The sequence below is a fragment of the Emydura macquarii genome, unplaced genomic scaffold, assembly GCF_026122565.2.
Source record: "Emydura macquarii macquarii isolate MOO-44397 ecotype Brisbane River unplaced genomic scaffold, CSIRO-AGI_Emac_v2 contig_3517, whole genome shotgun sequence".
Lineage (NCBI taxonomy): Eukaryota > Metazoa > Chordata > Testudines > Chelidae > Emydura > Emydura macquarii.
The window spans coordinates 8155530-8174134 of NW_027133654.1; the positions used below are offsets into that span (position 1 = coordinate 8155530).

At 41.7% G+C, this 18605-nt stretch overlaps 2 protein-coding genes across 4 annotated transcripts in view; one reads left to right on the forward strand and one right to left on the reverse strand.

Annotated features, from left to right (window-relative positions):
* Positions 1 to 1327, reverse strand: part of TTC13 (tetratricopeptide repeat domain 13) — a 57037-nt gene extending 55710 nt beyond the window's left edge. For 2 of the 3 annotated variants that reach the window (XM_067536004.1, XM_067536003.1), the window contains exon 1: positions 996 to 1254. In XM_067536004.1, the coding sequence (XP_067392105.1) occupies positions 996 to 1239 (244 nt within the window). In that variant the 5' untranslated portion in view covers positions 1240 to 1254. Of the gene's footprint in view, positions 1 to 995 lie in introns of all 3 variants that reach the window. The other variant, XR_010917623.1, reaches the window with a different exon arrangement.
* On the forward strand, positions 1320 to 16775 carry ARV1 (ARV1 homolog, fatty acid homeostasis modulator). Its single transcript, XM_067536005.1, has 5 exons — positions 1320 to 1592; positions 9996 to 10115; positions 13204 to 13357; positions 15247 to 15471; positions 16044 to 16775. Exons 1-5 carry the CDS (start codon positions 1491 to 1493, stop codon positions 16148 to 16150), a joined length of 708 nt encoding a protein of 235 aa, XP_067392106.1. The 5' UTR covers positions 1320 to 1490; the 3' UTR covers positions 16151 to 16775.
* Positions 16776 to 18605: the final 1830 nt, after the last annotated feature.

The window sequence follows — 18605 nt, forward strand, 5'->3', positions numbered from 1 at the left end:
GTTGAGAATACAGTTTATACAAAAGATGCTGTAACAAAGTTAAGTTGAATATTTAAATCTCGATGATCTGAAGCTGAGTTATCAAAAATAGGGCTGTAACACCAGCATCTCTTGCAGTTAAAGATCCTGATACTACAAACTCCTTCATGTTCATGGATTCATGCCCAAGCTGAGCCCCAGGGCATTTGCCTGTGCAAAGCAGCTGGGAGGATGGGAGCCAAAGTTCTCTCTGCTACCTGAACTTGTTCAGTGTCCCTGTGACAAGAGATCACTCTGTGCTTTGTTTTTCCTACTCTATTTTCAGTCACCTCCAGGGTCATCCCAGGCTCGCAAAGCACAGAACTGAAGTGAAGTTCACTAGCAGTGCCTCGTCACCCGCACCCCTTCCTTCCCCAAGACACGCTCAAAGAAGGGGAGAAGTCCACTTCAGACCATGGCCTTGAGTTGGCAAATACCTAACGAGGGTTTTTAACAGTCGCCTCACCCACTTCAGGGGCTTGACACAGGCTCAGGGCACAGGAGGGCGAGAGCCAGGCCAATGCTGGCCAAGCCGGCTGCTCTTAGGGGAAGCACAGTAGCGAGGGGACCCATGAGCGGGCTGGGAGAAAGGACGCCGGGGCGCAGGGCAAAGAGTGACCGCAACCACCTCACGAGAGCCACGGAGACCGGGGGGTTGGGGGGGAGACACGTCGCCGCGCGCGCACTGCCTCCGCCAGGTGACACGCCGCGCGCCTCCGCCCCCAGTCGCCAGGTGACGCGCCGCGCGCGCGCGCACACAATCACACACACAGGCCCGGTGACGCGCCGCTCCCACCTGGAGGCTCTCTGGGCCGGGGGGGGGACACACACAAAGGAGCCCCGCGACAAGGGGGAGCCTCTCCCACGCACCGCTCCTTGCCGCCTGCCTAGGGCCTCCCCTCCGCTGTCCCTGGCCCGGCGGCGGCGGCGGCTTCCCCGGCAGGCAGCGGGGCAGGACGTGGCCCGGCCCGACTCACCGCACTCGGCCGAGTACTGTTCTCCCCAGTCCGGCGCCTGGGGGCAGCCCCCAGCCTGGCCCTGCCGCTGCTGCCGGTGCAACTCCTGCTTGAGCAGCGACAGGGCCGGGTACTGCTCGGTCAGGGCCAGCGCTGCCCGGGCCGCCGCCAGCAGCAGCACCACGAGCAGCCCCGGCGCAACGGCGCCCCAGCAACAGCTCCAGAACCCATTCCCGGTGGCAGATGCCATCTTCTCAGCGCGCATGCGTGCGCCCCCCCTTTTCCTGTCCGATGGGTGGTTCCTCGCCGCCAGAGAGCGGCGGGTGGGGGAGGCTGCGGCCTCGCTCCCTCATGGGACTTGTAGTTTCAGGCCGTTGGCGTCCCCGGAGTGAGCGCAGTCTGGAAACTACAACTCCCAGGTTGCAGCGCGCGGGGCTTCTTCCCCGGAACCGCGAGGCGAGTTGAAGCGTGCGGGAGGCGCAGGCGCACCAGGCAGGCAACGGCCGCTCTCCAGGGATGGGGGCAGCCGGCGGCGGCTACAGGTGCGTCGAGTGCAACCGGGAGGCTCCAGAGCTTTACAGGGACTATCAGCGCGGGGTGCTGCGCATCGCCATCTGCGTGAGTCGGCCGGGCCGGGCCGGGTCGGGTCGGGTCGGAGGGGGTCTGAGGCGGGTGATATATTGGGGGAGGGGGTCCCCCGGGCCCAGGCTGTGTCTCCCGGTTCGGGGGGATCGGTGCCCCGGCCCCCTGAGCTCGCCCCGGGGTGGGTGTTTCAGTGAGCGCCCCCCCCCCCTCCCTTTGGCTTCCTGCGTTGTAAATACAAACGCGCTTCTGCTCCGCCCGCCCTGGCAACACTTCCCGCCATCCCCAGGTGCAGCTCCTCGGGGGCAGCCCCTGTGCGCGCGGCGCTCTGGAAGGGATTACCCCGGCTGTCTGACCCGACCCCGCGAATCAAAAACCTGGGATCTCTCCCCCACTCGGTTACTAACGGCTCAATCCTGCCCTGGCTGCAGCGGGGAGGATGCCCGGGCTCAGGCAAAGCCCCCGCGCGGGGCCTTGGACGTTCGCACTCGGCTTCTCAGGCTGCCAGGTGGATATAATAATAGACAGCTCCCAGTTGCAAAGCAATTTGAGGCTTTCAGATGAATGAATCTATGTGTCTCTGACTGTTTTAAACATCTGTACTAGCTTTCAGGGCAGCTCTCTGATGTTGGTGGTGGTTTCCTGTCTCCGATCTAGCAACTGCCTTAGTTACTGCCAACCTACAAATCACATTCCAGTCTGAATTTTTTTTTTACCTAAGATTATAAGTAACTAAAAGTGATTCTCTGTTTTGTTGCATTTGTTTCATTTGAGCATTTTTCAGCCCTTTTTTTATAATCAGTTCTCCTTTTGGGAACTTTTACCTAGCAACAGAAGAAATAGGAATCTGCAGCAAGACTCAGCAGCAGGTGCATTTCTTGAAACTCATTTTAATTCTTTTCTTTTTTCTTTTTTAAACTGAACAGACATTAAAAAAGGTAAAGCAACAATGTCAACCATTCAGCCCTTTTGATGGTCTGTATAGGTCTGGCGTGTTGATAAATAAGGCAGACCTACCAAAAATAGGGCATCTTATCATCCTAGCCAGGATTTGTCTTCTGGGAGTGTAAAGGGAGAGTGAGGGTGTATATTTAGGATTATTAGCTTGTGCAGTGTGATTATTCTTGGTCCCTCATCTCTTTAATCTTTCATTCTACCAAATCCCCAGTCTAAATATTTTGTTTGTTTTCTGTCTACTTACCCTTCCTCTTGCTATCACTCCCAGTAGTCAGGATATGTGTTTGGAATGGATCTTTCCTCTTCCCCTCAACTTGGTGGCCAGTGGCAGTCTTAGTAATAGTCAGGTGTTTTCCAGGAGCAAATTCCAGTGGACTGTACCCAATTGCTAGCTAGCTGTGCCTAGTTCAGGGTACTCTCATGCCACCAGACCTCACAAGTTTCATACTAAAGTCAGGACTATTTTGCAAAGTGGACCCATCCCTCACCTCTGGGTTTCATGTGTTTCAAAACCCAGACCTGAAGATTACTCTGCAGTAGTGCCTTGAATGAATTTGGGACGCAGCCTGCCTCAATACCAGGATTAGAGTGGTGGTCACTTTTATGTGCATCTGAGAACTATTATAATTACTCCTTCATATCGCAGTCTTTAATGTCCTCATTAGAGTCGGTACTGGTACTTACCAAGCAGTACCTACTTTAGGAGCATTTCTTTTTTTATTATTATGGATATTTAACCTTTTTTCTTGACAGTTATCTGCCTCCAACATACCTCACTTTATCCAGGGCATTTCATTGGCATTTAAAGGCTTACTCCTGTTTTCCTCTCAGTTAAGTTTGAAATATCCTTTTTATTTAAGCACTATTTTGACCTTTCCTTATTTATGGTTTTCAATTTTTGGTAGTACTTGCATGTATTCTTGATGCCCATGGTTTGTTTGTGAATATTTCTAGTAGTGGGTGAGAAATCAGGTCACATACAACCGTGGTTCCCAACATTTTTGAGGGATAGCCCCATTAGTTAACACTATGTAAAATACGGGCCCTCCACCCCTCTCAGCTTGGCCATAAACACACACAACCCCTGTAAACACACATAATGATAACACTAAATTACATAAATAATAATAAATTACTCTTACCCGAGTAAGAAGCTAAGCCTTCCCTGGTGCAACCGCCACCACATTCCCCTTGTGGCCCCGCCTCTTCCTATCCCTCATGGACTGAGGTTAATGGAGGGTTCCCAGCTTTTAGTGATACAATGGGGAAACTTTGTGGAAAGCTCAGGCTATTTACAAAGTCATTGGAAAAGTAGACTTAAAATCTTGACTCCTGCCAAACTATAGAGAATGGAATGCAGGTCACATGGCAAGTTGAAGCAATCCCTGAAGTACAAGAGAGAATGCAGCTTTGCAAATGGTAGCTGAAACAAGTCTAGGATGCTAAGGTGAGGTGAGTTGCCTCAGAGAAATCTGCATGACTCTTGAGCAGCCCTGTCTGGAGTTTGACCCCTATGTAGTGCCAGATTTTCTTTCATGTTGTGGGGGAAAGGGCTACCTAAAACTTGGTTCAAAATGAGGTCACTGGACATTGTTCAGAGGGGGATGCTCTGTGGAAGAATCACAGGAACAGTTTTGGCCCATTAGTGATGCCCATGCATCTCCAGCAGTCCACGGAGATGCCAGTATATTAATTAAGCCATACATCATCAACTTCAGATCAAAATTATATAACCTATAGCCCATCTAGAGCTGTTCCCATACTATTTCTAGCTTCAGGAAACAAAGAACAATTAGAGCAAGGCTCCATACGAAATATCCAAAGAAATTCCTTAATGAAGCTTATCTTCATATTCCAATTTTATCATCCAACAGACAATTCTCCACTTTGCATATGAATGGTATTTTTTCCCTTCAGTTCCGATCATTGTGATGTGATGAGTGATTCCAGGGTCTCTTTCAAGGTCATGGTAGTATTAATGTTGGTTAAGGAAGAAGGAAATTCATTCCCATCTCTTCCTGGAAAATTCTGATCAGGGCTCTGTACAGAGAGAAAGCTGAAACAAAAACAGGGGATATGGTTTTTGAAGTATTTTGGATTCCCGATAAACACAGACACATGGAGGAAGGGAAATCATCATAAACCAGATTTGAGGATGAATCTTATTAGGTGCAATATCTTATCTCAGAAGAATGTTGACAGAAGGTGAAAATGACTATAATCAAAAACAAGTGGAATCACAGAAATAAAACTCCAGTTCTTATTGAGGCTTATTGGAAATGCTGATCATGTACACAGACATGTCTCAAGAGCCAGGATTCACATGATCCCTATGCAGTAGCTCCAGATCTCACCCTGTCACATCCATTAGCCTAAGTCAAGGTCCCATCATCTGTTCTCCACTCCCTCGAGTAGTAAATAGATGTTTTTTCAAAGGTAGGCCACCCATTAGCAAACCAGGCAGAGCAATCCATATATCAAATGGTAGCTGAGAATGATAGAAAGGGCCCAGTTCAGTCCAAAGAATGGGTATCACAAAGAAAGATCACAGCATCCAGTGGCTGGAACACAGTAACTTATTGAGGACAGTCTTCCTTCCATAGGATTCTTGTCATGACGGTCAACGTGTTTGATGTTTTTCCACAAATAAATTAGGAAGAACAGGATTAGGCTAGCCCAAGAGAGAAAAACAACTTCTGTCCTGGGCAGAGTAAAAAGTTTATTATCTCAGTGTTGCAAAAGCAGAGCAAGGTCTCTGCTATATACATTTTTACCTTTTCCCTGGATCCCCAGGATCATGCAAAAGATAGCATGGAGAAAGCAGCAGTGATTCAGTTATGCCGGAAAAGTCTAAATTTCTGTGGCCCAATTAACTTAGAGTTGGACCAACCAATGTATCTACCTCACAGATGAGGTCTGCTGTTAAAAACCAAATCCTCCGTCCCACACCAAATACGTTCAAAATGGATACTTGGATGAGGTTAGAATATCACATTCAAGACCCTGAAAAGTAGTCAACAAATAGAACTTGTCCTACTGGCTGAAGCAAAATCAATGGTTTAGCCATCACATTAACCAAATGAAACATTGCCTCGAATTCCTCCAGGAAGGGTCTAATGTGGGTGAATGATATTGTCCAAGCAAAAGATTATGTATCTGTACTATAATGGTCTGTGTGTTCAAAAAGAGGAAGTTTTATCAAACCCTGACATACTTCTTTAAGTCAATTACCCTATTTCTAGCCCCACAAGGCTATAGAGCACAACCTTGGAACCTCAATCTGGTCCTTAAAAGAATTGAGTTGAATCCCTGTGGCAGGTGTTGTCATACTTTCTATCCATTAAAGCAGACTTTCCTATAATTACTATCTCTAATCAGATGAGCTTTTGAAGGTGGGAGCCTTCTTTGATGAGACCCAGTATTGCACTGTCTGTTCAGACTGGTCATCCTGATAACTGTCATAGCATTCAGTCATAAAGTAAATTCAAGAAATATTCTTCCTTCCATCAAGCATCAAAGTTCATACTGTAAGAGCACAAACAATCTGAAGATGAAGAAGTCATGTCTCCATTAGTGAGATCTACTAGATGGCCATGTGACCATCCATACATAAATTCACCAAATTCTACATGTTGGCTATCAATTGCCATTTTTCAGCAGAAGTTTTCTCCATGTCTCCGTGCTCTGGGGAATATAGAGGATATATGATTTACTTTATCTTGGGTGTCCATATTTAAAGGATGATCCTGCCTCCCATTTTGGAGTCACGCTGCAAAGAGAGTAAAGGGACATTATCAAGGTATGTAATGCACAAAAATTGAGAGAGAAAAAATTTCAATTTTTGTAAACAAACCTAATTGATAAAAGGTAGGGAAACACCTAGCCACATTTAAAAGGGCTTCAGTGGGGTTAAAAATCCCAAATCCAAATAATCAGTTCAAAGCAGTTCTATGTAATTCAACCAGAGTCTCCCTCACACTTTGCAATAAAACAGATGGATTAATATAGCAATACACACATCTGCATTTAGCTTTTCTGAAGTTAAAATTTAATTTAAAAGTCCCTCCTCCCCCCTTTTATTATTTATTTATTCATTATTTATTTATTTTGCAATCAAGGAGAGAGAAAAAACAAGGATGAGAACTAAGTATTCAGGTGGTGGAGCCGGGGTAAAGAAGCTGTCAGGCATCTAAAAGCAATGCTGGAAAATAAAATAGGTTATTTTCTCATTCTTGTTTACATAATTCAGAAGAATTATGTAGTAGTAGAAGTGTTTCCCTACTATTAGTCTGAGGGAGTTTATGCAAATCCGGCCACTAGTGGCAGGATAAAGGCAGAGGATTTAACCTCAATTCAATCTAAGACTCAAATGGTCTAATTTAAAAATAAGTAATTCCCTTATTTCAATACATTTTATCTCTGCAAGATGACTGAGGAAAGGTGATCAATTTACATGCTCCAGCAGTTATTGCAGACTATTTAATTTGTCAAAACGCTCAGGCATGGTTTTGTGATGTAATAGGCTTTTGTTCCTGCTAATCCCCTTTCTGTTGTGTTACATGCATAGTATGTGTTGGTGATGACTGGCTAGAACACCTCCTCATGATGCCATCTTGGCTGTTTCATGCTTTTTGTGTGTTTATGGCTTCCAGCAGTTGCAAAGCAGAAAATCCATAGTTGTAATCAAAATTGTACCCAGCAGCCTCCTCACAGGATTACCTTTTGGAATATCTGTGTCCCCAGTCTGGGTAGTGTCGGATGGTCTGGTATTTTTAAACTGTATTTTTAAATCATTTAAGCTCTGTGTGCAAATCATTCACTAGCTGCACGGTGCCAGTATCCTTGACACAGGCATTTGCTTAGTTGACCTCCTTTAGCCTAGAGTCTTTCTGCATGTCCCCTTACTTTAGCTCTGTCATCCTTCTTTTCTTTGTTGTCTCCAAATAGAGAAGTCACCCCTAGATTTCCACTTACACATCCATGCTCTAAAGCATTGCGCTTTTAATGCGAACATGGGAGCACCTTGCATGTCCCTCCATCACATACCTACACTATTCCCTTGTGTTCAAACGTGAGTTCTTTTTGCCTCGACCTATCCAGAGCGTCTATGAATATACTTATATAGAACCATTTGTTTTAAGTGTTTTCTTGTGCTACACCAGCCTGAAGCCTGTGTAAATTACTGCCTTTCAGAATGTTCTTTTATGATTCTCCTTTAGGAAAAAAATGAAGTGAGACATTGCCTTTAATTAGAACTGTAATCTGTTCCATGGTAGATTTCACACACTCTTAAATGGTCAAGTTACATTCTTCAGTTAATTGTATCGTTTCTTCCATCTCTCTGGCTTTAATTACCAGCCTATCAAACTGCTAGTTAATTGAGTCGTTACCTCTGACTCTGTCCTGCTATATAATCCCATGTAACATTCTCTCCTCTGGTCCAAAATGTGGTTCCTTTAGATAGAACCTGGCCAAAAGATACCATCTTGCATGGGCACCATACCGCTATCACGAAGCCTCTTGATTCAGTGCTCCTGATGATGGCTTCAATACTGATGGAGTCAGGTTTCTGGTGAATTTAATTAACTGTTTTTGGATTCTTAAACTCTTCAACAATAACGGGATTAAAATGGGGATAAATGAACTCGGAACACCCAGAATCCCTATGATTCCAGAGAGATATCCTGTTTAATTATGAGAGTTTGGCTGTTTGTGGAATTACACAAATTACAACTTCTGGCAAACAGACTGGGCATTTCTGAAGGCATGACCCTCATGTACCAGTTCCAGTGGTGCACAGCTGGGACTTCACTGCAGAAATATTTTAAAATAAGTCCGATACCCTGGAACTGTGACACTAGGTAAACTGCACCTCTGACCCCTTCATGGTCTCCTTGAGGACACCCCCCACTCAGGTCTCAGACCTCTACACATCACCTTTTTCAGGGCAGGAATTCATGCTCCTCTCCCGCTGGACTGAGGATTTAGCCTGGAATTTCCTCCTGCATCTCACTATGACCACTTTAACAAGTCTGAATTTAATTCTGCAGTTGCTGTTCTCCTGTCTCCTAGTGACAATGACAAGGTTTACCAATGACCAGTCAGCCTTCATAAAGCAAAGTATTTATTTAGAACAAAAACATAACAGAGAAGACATAATATAAAACAATAAACAGTCTACACACATGCTCAGTTTACCAGGTATTAACCATCCACATGGGATCCTGGTAGGTCCCTACACAGATTTGTCAATTCTTTGTTCCAGAGTGAGTTTCACCCTAAATCAGCTCAGGTTGACTGTTCATACTGTTTTGTAGCATTTATTTCCCAAGCATCCTGAAATAGGAAAGAAACAGTTCATCTTACTTCCTCCAGGGGGCAAAGCTTGAAAGAGTTAGGTGTCTGTCTAATCAACAGTGATTCCAGATTCCACAGGAAACCAGCCAGCCAGGAACACAAAGGAAGTATGTTAAAGATTGTGAAGTGCTCTGAGAGCTACTGATAAAAAGTACTATATAAGAATTAGGTTGTGGTGTTATTGTTATTATTATACACTGCTTATTGGTGCAGTAGGCTGAATGTCCATAGTGTCTGATACACATCTCAATATAATACTTTGAAGTTTCCACACTTCCAGGGTGTCTCAGCGATCATGTAGTGCATTTAAAAATGTGAGTGGAAGTTAATATTAAGATGGGGGAGGGAGGGAGAAAAGAAATATCCGCTGTGAAAAGAGGGAGAAGCTAAAGGAAATGGTGTCAGATCCTCTAATGCCATGCTCTCCTTCAACAGCAGTTTGTGGCCCGCCAGCCATTTAAACACTTCCTAGTGTGAAAACTAAATTGGGAGACTCTTCAGTAATGCAAATGCATGCTTTTTATAATAAAGTGAGTTGAAATGTCTGGCCACTTACTTCTGTGAAAGGGCTGCACAGTAGGGAAAGAGTTCTTTTCTGCAACATTGTCTCTTAGCCTAATACTCTAAGCTTCTATATTACAGAAATTCTTGAAAGAAAAGGTTAGGTTTTTAAAAAAAATGAAAATATGAATCAGCCATACGCACATAACAAGCCTTAGCAGGCTGCTGGTGCATTCCTTAGATGTTTGAAGGCATCCATCTGTCTCTTTGCCTGATATGACACAAAATACCATGTAACACACGTAGGTGTAATTTATTGTTATATATAAATCAGAGCTTTATTTTAGAACATATAAAAATAGCTGATATAACTTTTATTTGGTTGGGTGCAGGGAAATCAACTGAAAGCTTGAATGCCACAATAAAAAAATTGGAGCTAACTGTTTTTGTTTGAATTAAAATCCATTGAAAATAGGAGCTTCATCATAGAAATCCTGACATAACTTTATGAAATACTTTGATGCTGCTAAATTGGTGCTGTGCTAAACAAATCAGAACAGCAGATTTTAAATAAATGTATGCTTGTTTGCTTATTCTTACATCTTGTTACTTTGTTAATTTCAGAAATCCTGTCAGAAACCTGTGGACAAGTACATTGAGTATGATCCTGTTATCATCTTGATTAATGCCATCTTATGCAAAACGCAGGTTTATAGGCATATTCTTTTCAATACGAAGATAAATGTAAGTTGCTGGGTTTCCCCCTGCCCCTTCAGCTTTGTATAAGATATGAGCGTCTGATGACAAATACTTAAGAATCACAATGAAAACAAGATTTAGTAGCTGCCCTAGGAATTTATTTTCCTTCTACTGCCCCTCCACAAGTCCTAGAAAGTTTAACTACAATTTTATTCTCAGCCCAGATTAAGGTTCTTGGGCTATAAACTGGGGGTGGCCAAACTTACTGACTCTGAGCCGCATACAACAATCTTCAGAAGTTTGAGAGCTGGGGCGCACCTGCCAGGCCTTAAGGTTTCAGTCCTGTGGCAGGACTCGGGGCTTCTGCCCCACGGGGCATACCTGCTGAAGCCCTGAGCCCTGGCAGGCACCTCCCACGGGGCAGAAGCCCCAAGAGTCCCCTCCCTCGCTCCCTGCAGTGCTGAAACCCCATCAGGTGCGCCTCGTGGGGCAGAAACCCTGAGCCCTGGCAGGTGCCTCCCGTGGGACTGAAGCCCCTAGCCCCACCATAGGCTGGTAGGCAGAGAATGGGAGGTGTAGAGGGCTGCACAAGCCACACTTTAACTGTAAAAGAGCCACTGTGGCTCTCGAGCCACAGGTTGGCCACCCCTGCTATAAACAAAGCATGTGGAATACCAAACTCTGTAGCTGCTGCTAGGAGAGCTAATGTCCAAGTAGAGTTCGCAAACACAGCTGTCATATTAAAGATAATGCTTTCAAGAGTAAAAACTTATTTTTGTCAGAAGAGTGAGCACACATGATTTGGAATACACAAAAGGGGCAGAGCTGTTGAACAAGAAGGGGCCATGTTTCTGACCATTGGAAGAGGTCTACTTCTGTTGCAAATTGCTAACTACAATCAATACTAAAAATGCTTCTCTTTAAATTCAGCAATAGTATAATGTGCAACGCTAACATGTTACTATACTAGTAAAGACAAGTACTACCCTCTCACAGGCTTCCTCTACTGTAGTAAAACAATTATTATGACAAAAGGTGATAATGGCTTTCCTATTTGGAAACACTGATGCATAAGCACCCAGGGTTAAACGCCATAGAAAGAATTAAAACTGCAATGCAAAGAGTGGACCCAGAGCTGTTGAGAGTACAGTATCATGTGAGTTAAACTCTTTCCTGTGTCTGGCAGTTGGAACTCTGAAGTTCCTATGCGTATGTCTACACAATGTGACAATGCATACAGGAGGGGTGTGAATTCTAAAGTGCACCAAAGTGTTGCACGCTAACTGGCCAGTGTAAGCCCTGCTGGTTCCTGCTAAAACTTTTAGTGCATGCCAGCAGGGTCTATGTAGGCCAGTTAGTGCACAGCACTTTACATAAGAACAGTCATAGTGGGACAGACCAGTGATCCATCTAGCCCAGTATCCTGTCTTCTGACAGTGCCCATTGCCAGGTACTGAAGAGGGAATGAACAGAACAGGCAATCATCAAGTGATCATTGTCTAGTGCGCAGTGTCACACCATTTAGACAAGCCCTTTGTGTTGCAGAGCAGCTGCACAAAAGGAAAGTTAGTCACCCCGGCTCATCTTTCTAGGCCATGTGGTCTTAGTGAGCAGTTGTGGACTAGTGGTTTCCCAGGTGAGAAGTGCAGGAGCTGAAGGGTGAAAAGGAGCATAGAGTTTAGGCCATAAGACTTGTGAGAGGAGCAAAACACCTGCATCTGGGGACAGGATAGAGACATCTCACTTGAGGCTTCAGGAAGGGCTTGTCTATACACAGAAATTGCACCAGTGTAACTTAAACTGGTGCAACTCTTGTGTGGACTCTTAAATGGCTTAAACCTGGCTTGTAGCAGTTTTGCTTGCACCTGAAAAATTATAGCCCCTGTTTAACTAAATCATTATAATATCATATCTTTAGTTATGCTGGCACAACTTTGTGTGCAGACCAGGCTTAAGAGGATTTGTCTTTAACACCTCTGCCCAAGAAAGCAGGACTTGCATACACCTCGTAAATAAACTAACCACACTAAGAAAATATCTGACTCTATCTCACTGATTTTTGGCTCTGAATGGGAAAGAGACTTGCAGGGTCCTAAATTCTGCTACTGATCAGCAAAGGGTGACTTTATTTGGAGTCCTATTGCATTAGATGTACAAACAAATAAGAAAATGTGATCCCTGCCCCAAAGATCTCATTTCTGTTTTCCTAGAATTTTCTGTTTCAGCTGGAACAGTAACTTTAGAGCTCTTTAGGGCTCTTCAGGCTATGATGTACTTCATCAAAACCCCCATCAGTTCCATGATCTGTCTTTGCTTTTATACATAACAAGATTAGAAATGCTCTGAATTGCATTTCGTTGTGATAGTGCATTAAGTAAAGGCTGCTGAGTGGCATCTTAAAGTGTGGCTCTGGTCAGAAAACTGACCATAGAAATATGGCTTATTGTTCAACAGCTCTGCTCCTTGTGTGTATTCCAAATCATGTGTGCTCACTATTCTGACAATATTTTTTTATTCATGTAAACAAATAAAATTATGGAAGAGGAAAATGCATCTAATTCTAGCTTTTGTGTCAAAACAGTTAAGCATAGTAAATTCCAGTTCCAGAAACTTCTATTGGGGATGGTACACACGCTGCAAAAACTAGGCTGATAGTCAGATACCTGATTGAGTTTTCTTACTGCCAGTGGTGGAAACTCACTTTATTTATAAACCAGGCACATTAGATATGGAAACACATTGTGGACACCACACTCTCCCTGGTGGCATTCTTTTTACAGTCACATTTTTCAGGTGATACTTTAAGCTCTGTTTGAGACACTGAATTATGCTTGTATTGAGCCCCTTCCCCTCCGCATCCAAACACATTCATATACCACAACTTTATGCTTTCTTCTGCCCAGAGCTGCTCATGTGACTTGACAAGCCCAAACTCTCCAGTTGGGCTAATATGTTAAAGCAGCTAATTGTTATTAAAAAGTGTGCTAACCTAGACGAACTAAACAGAAGTAATTTATTTACATTCCTGAGCAAAAGTAATAAAGCTACATCACTTGTATGTCTAGAGATGCTAAGAGATTACCTTGAATTAAAAATATGTAATACTGATGCTGTCAACATTCTTTCATATCAGATTCATGGGAAGCTTTGCATATTTTGTTTGCTTTGTGAAGCTTATCTCAGGTGGCTGCAACTACAGGATTCAAGTCAAAACACAGACCCTGATGACTTAATCAGATATGCCAAAGAATGGGATTTTTATAGAATGTTTGGAATTGCTTCTTTAGGTGAGAACTATGATTACTTCATATCACTATCAAATGATTTCTTATATTAAATCTTATCAAGATGAATACATTGAAGAATTTGTGCATGTCATAGTCCATCCCAGAATGGGTGTGTGGCGGTAGGGGTGAAGGCGTGTGTATAGGCAGTCTAAAACATTTCTGTGGTCCTTCAGAGAAAAATAGCACTACATAAATTACTTCATTTATTCTTATTCTTTTTCCTGCCTTCCTTTAATGCCACTGCACATGGCAATCACCTGATTGTAATGCAGCCTGTGGTGATCGGCATTAAATATCAAAGCACCAGAAGATGACAGTATTTCAGAATATTAGGTCTGAATATACATTCATTTACATAGTGTTGTTTATAAGGAGTATTGGGCAGCTATGCCTTATTCCAAAGACTGAAATTCTAAGATATTAGCAGCATGCTGCATTTTTATGTAAGATTGGATTGATTCAAATATCAGTTAACAAACATGTTCTGCCATTTGCTTTGTATCTTATTTAAGATTGCCAACCATAACATTTTAATGCCAGTTGCCTTTCCACGTGCTGAAGCCAGATCAGTCCAAAATATACTACTACTAACTATAACCTGTGTAATGCACCCTATTAGTAGTTTAGGTTTCTCATTTGTCCTATTCTAAAAACATTAAGAAACTTTGGGAAATGTTGTATGGATTCTCTATAGCTAGTTTGTTTTATGTGCCCTTGAGAAGGGAAAGAAAACTAAAACCACTTCTTGTGGCTGGCCAAATGCTATTTTTATTCTTTTGTTGTAGAGGCTACTAGAAATGTAAGTTCCTTACATATTGATTCACTGCAAAGTTTATTTTTAGAGTTGAGATGACATTGAGGATGATGCTTATGAAAATAAACAGTAACCAGAAAAAAACATGTAGACTTTTGAACCTTAAACAAATAATTTTTTTAAAACATTTGCCAAATTGAACAATGACAAACCTGGTAGTAGGGAAAAATGTTGTTTTCCAAGCTTCTAAAAGTGCAGAAACAACAGAAGGGGAAAAAATAAAAATTAAACTGTTTAATAAACCAAAAAAAAAAAAAAGGATATTCAAATCCTTGTGATATTGCTGGCTAACTCAGACACATCTAATAGAACCATGAGGATTCTCTCAGCTATGATATTTAAGACCTTCGGTCTCGGGGTGTAACTTCACTACCAAAAACTAACTGTAATTCATCACCTGTGCACAACCTTAGCAAAAGTGCTACTCTAGATGAGGATTGGTGTTTATATTGCTGTATCATCTAACCTTGCTCTGAGCAGGTTTTTATTAAAAGGTGGTAAAAGTGCCTCTGAGCTCAGTCTCCGCTAGCACTTTCTCCATTGCTACCATGGATGGAGCAGCACTGATGGTGAATTAATCCAAATGTTACTAATGTAGGGAAGACCTAGTAGTTCAATAATACCGTAAGCCTTTGTGTTCTTCCCTGAGCCAAAAGATTCCTTGTTGCTAACATTTCATGGAATATAAGTAATGATGACATTGGCTCACAGGGTAAAGGCTAGCTAAAAAGACAGGCTGTATTTAGGAAGGAAAAGTAGAAATAGAGGAAAATTTGCACATTAATTTTCCTGTGATACATGCAGTCATGTAGTCATAGATAGAAGTGACTTAATCCTTTTGAATGAGATTGTACTGGTTTGGGTTACTGGTAGAACTAGTCATGCTTGGCTAGGCTAATAAAGATATGGGGTAAGTGTGGGGGTAGTCAGGATGTTTTGTTCATGACTGATTATAAAAATTTCTTCAAATAGTCAGTAGCTCAATTGTATCTGGCACTTGTCATTTCACTAAGATTAATCAAGAAAGGTTTTGATTTGGTGCATCATGCTGTTTTTCCTCCCATTTCCCACTCAGAACAAACTGCATATTTGACTGGCATCTTTACTGCTCTATGGCTAGCAAGACCTGAGAGCCTGAAAACAAAGTCAGACTTCATCTTACTTCTGAAAGCCCTGCTGTTGTCTAGCTATGGAAAACTTCTACTGATTCCAGCTGTTATTTGGGAACATGACTATACGCCTTTGTGCCTCAAACTCATAAAACTGTTTGTCCTGACGTCAAACTCTCAAGCAATTAGAGGTACTTTTCTACTTCTGTTTTATTAGTGTAATGTCAAATGTAAGAGAGACTGTTGCTGTTACATTGTTCCACTTACATTTTCAGTGATTTAAAAGCTCAATCTGTTTCATTTCTGAAGTGTTGAAATAGTTTTTTGTCTAAAATTTTGACACTTATCAAAAGTGAATGAAGCAGAAAATGTGTATGTGGAAAATTTAAACTTATCTCACGATAATTATCTCTGTAGGTGCAAATCAGTTGAGGCAACTTAATATGGGTGACTCGGACATAGAAGGAAAATAGAATTCATGCTTTGTGTAACTTTGTAACACACAAATAAATATATGTTTGATTTTCATCATTTTTACTGAACTTGAAAAGTGTGTTAGCTTTTCAAGAGGCATTTTCTTCCCAGCTGTGCATAGAATCTTAAAGCAGATCTTTTCTGTGTGACCTGCTTAAATATACCCATTGATCTAAAGCCTCACACAAACTTTTCATTGACTTCAGAGAGGTTTTGACCCAAACTGTTTAAACTACACTAATACAATTATTGGACATACTGAGCATTTTGTTCTGTTTTTCTTTTGCAGTTACCTTGAATTTAAGCCAAAAGCTCACTTTGTTGGCCATCTTGAGTGGATTAATTTTGGAAAATGGTGTAGTCTACTTGTTTCAGAGAATGGGATGGAATGTTTGAAAAGGCAGCCCGGTGTCCATTTGTTAAATCTTGGATTACTTTGAAAATCTAAAGAAAAACCAACATGGAACATGGTAATCATTCTCAAAGAATTACCCTTCTATAGCAAGACTCAAATCACTGTTTCCCAAAGGGTGAAAAAGAAAATAATTATATGAACAAAAACTTTCCATGCTTATGATTGGCTGGAAACAGTTCTGTGATTTAAAATGAGAAACTTCAGTATTCTGGCTACTGTATGTTATACCAGAAAACTTCAGTCTGACCTTATTTATTTTCCCACCAAAAATATGAGTGTGCCACTACCCTAATATCTTTCATAGATTCAGCTGTAACAAAAAATGGATGCTAAAAAATTTCAGTATTACCACCAATCACTACTTCACTTTTTTGCAGAAAGAGCTGGATGAATTGTTTTCTTAGGAGAGAAAAGGAGTAGGTGGAAAAAATTGAAAGGGGAAGACAAAATAGGTACTTTGTAAAAGAGAAATGAACAGATAAAGAACGAAGTACAGCCAGAGTTGACTCTTCAGTAGTACAGTATAATTACAATGGACAAACTAAGCTTCATTCTTGGATGTTTACGGAACAAGCCAAAACAATAAAGGAGCTATTTGTATTTTAATCTACAAAGTTTAATATTTGTGGCAGTTTTTGAAAGGATGGGTTTGACAAGCCTAAATGTGCATTGTTTTTTTTAAAAATATTTACATGATTATTATGATGATGATGATGATTTCATTTCAAATCAGTTTAGGTTTAATTTAAAATTTCCAATTTCAGTGTTTGAGGCTATTCAAAGGGACAGCAACAATCAAACAAACTGTGTGGCGTGGTGTAAATCTGCCAGTTTTATACCATCTGAAATCGGGCCTATACCTTTAAGAAAAGATACTTTAAAATGTTGAAAAAACATCAGAGACAAGGCAGGCTAGATTAAGGGGGATTCCTGTTTGAATAGTCGGTTTCTCCAACCTCTTTACTCTTTGTAATGAAAATCCTTGTGATGAATAGCCTGAGTTATATATTGGACTTTCTTATTTGGTGAAGAAACTGTCACAATCTACCTGTCATTCTTCATACCTAGGGATTAATCCAGGGGGAGAGTGTTCTATGAAGGGACCTAGAAAGGTTAAAAACATTTGGGCCATAAAATGCACCCCCTTAAAGCTCTTGGAGTTTTGCTAAAAAAACAGATGGCGCAGTGTAGCCCATGGGCAGGAAATACATAAAATAGAGCAATTACATTTGAGACACAGCTATTTGGTAGGAGAAAATATGTAGAAAGCAATGATGTTGTTAAAATTTCTCTTAAACAGTAGATTAGATAAATTTGCAATGTGAGATGGTAGAAGAAGAACCCAATGTGAGCTTTAGCTATCTCAACAGACATGTCATGTAACAAGGAGTTAAATTTCTCAGTACAACACTGGTGAGATTACACCTTACATTTTAGGCACAGTTCCAAGCACTCTGTGCTAGGAAGACATCTGTAAGCTTCGTGGAACAGAGAGAGGAGCAATAAAAATAAAGGAGATGAGGGAGTCTGAAGGGGTTACCTTATGTGGAATGATTAAATTCTGAATGTGGGTGTTGCTTGATTATATGGTTGAATATGGATATCCTACATCTCTAAATATTAAAAAGACAATTATTAAAGAAAAAGGTATTATTTGGGTGGGCCAAAATGGTATAAAGAGATGCCAAGAAACATTTCATAACATTGAGGGCTAGGTCTCCTAAACTGTTGGAAGCCTCCCTAGAGAATATGATACTGATTGCCCCATCTCTTGAGAATATATTGTAATGAAGATGTCCTGCATTAGCAGATTTACACAAGGAGGTCAGCTAGCCTTACTTTCTGTTCTCATTGACTAGTATTCTGCTAGCTCACTTGCCAAACCAGAGACATACACTATAATTTGTTAGCATAATCTTAATAGACTGTGGATGGAACAGGTAATAAAATAACTAATCTTAATTGAAAAGTTATTTCCCTGCTTCTTTCTATAAAAGAAAGCAATTGTCTGTCAAAGCTATATATTTTTGGAGTACTTCATTTCTGCTATCCCAACTAAGTCAACGCAGTGCCACCTGGAGTCCAAACTGAAAGGGACTTAATTCTGCTTTTAAAACTGTCCAATAGGAAAGTGCAATCAGATGTTGATGTATGCTTCTTTTCTTTTAAATTTCATTACTGTTATGTAGAAACTAAATGTTTTAGCCTAACACTTCACATTTTTATGTAAACCTTTACAAATTCAATTTTTTTTAAATTAAACTTCAAGTGCTTGCTCACGTCCATTCCACTATAGGTGTGTGCACGCCTCTGTGCACAGTTACCCAGAACTTTTTCCCCTTAGCAGACCCCATAGGGCCAGCTCTGGCACCCCCTGGAGCCCCGCACCCATGCTGTGGTATATGAGGAGCTGCCGGCCCTACACCCCCTCAGTTC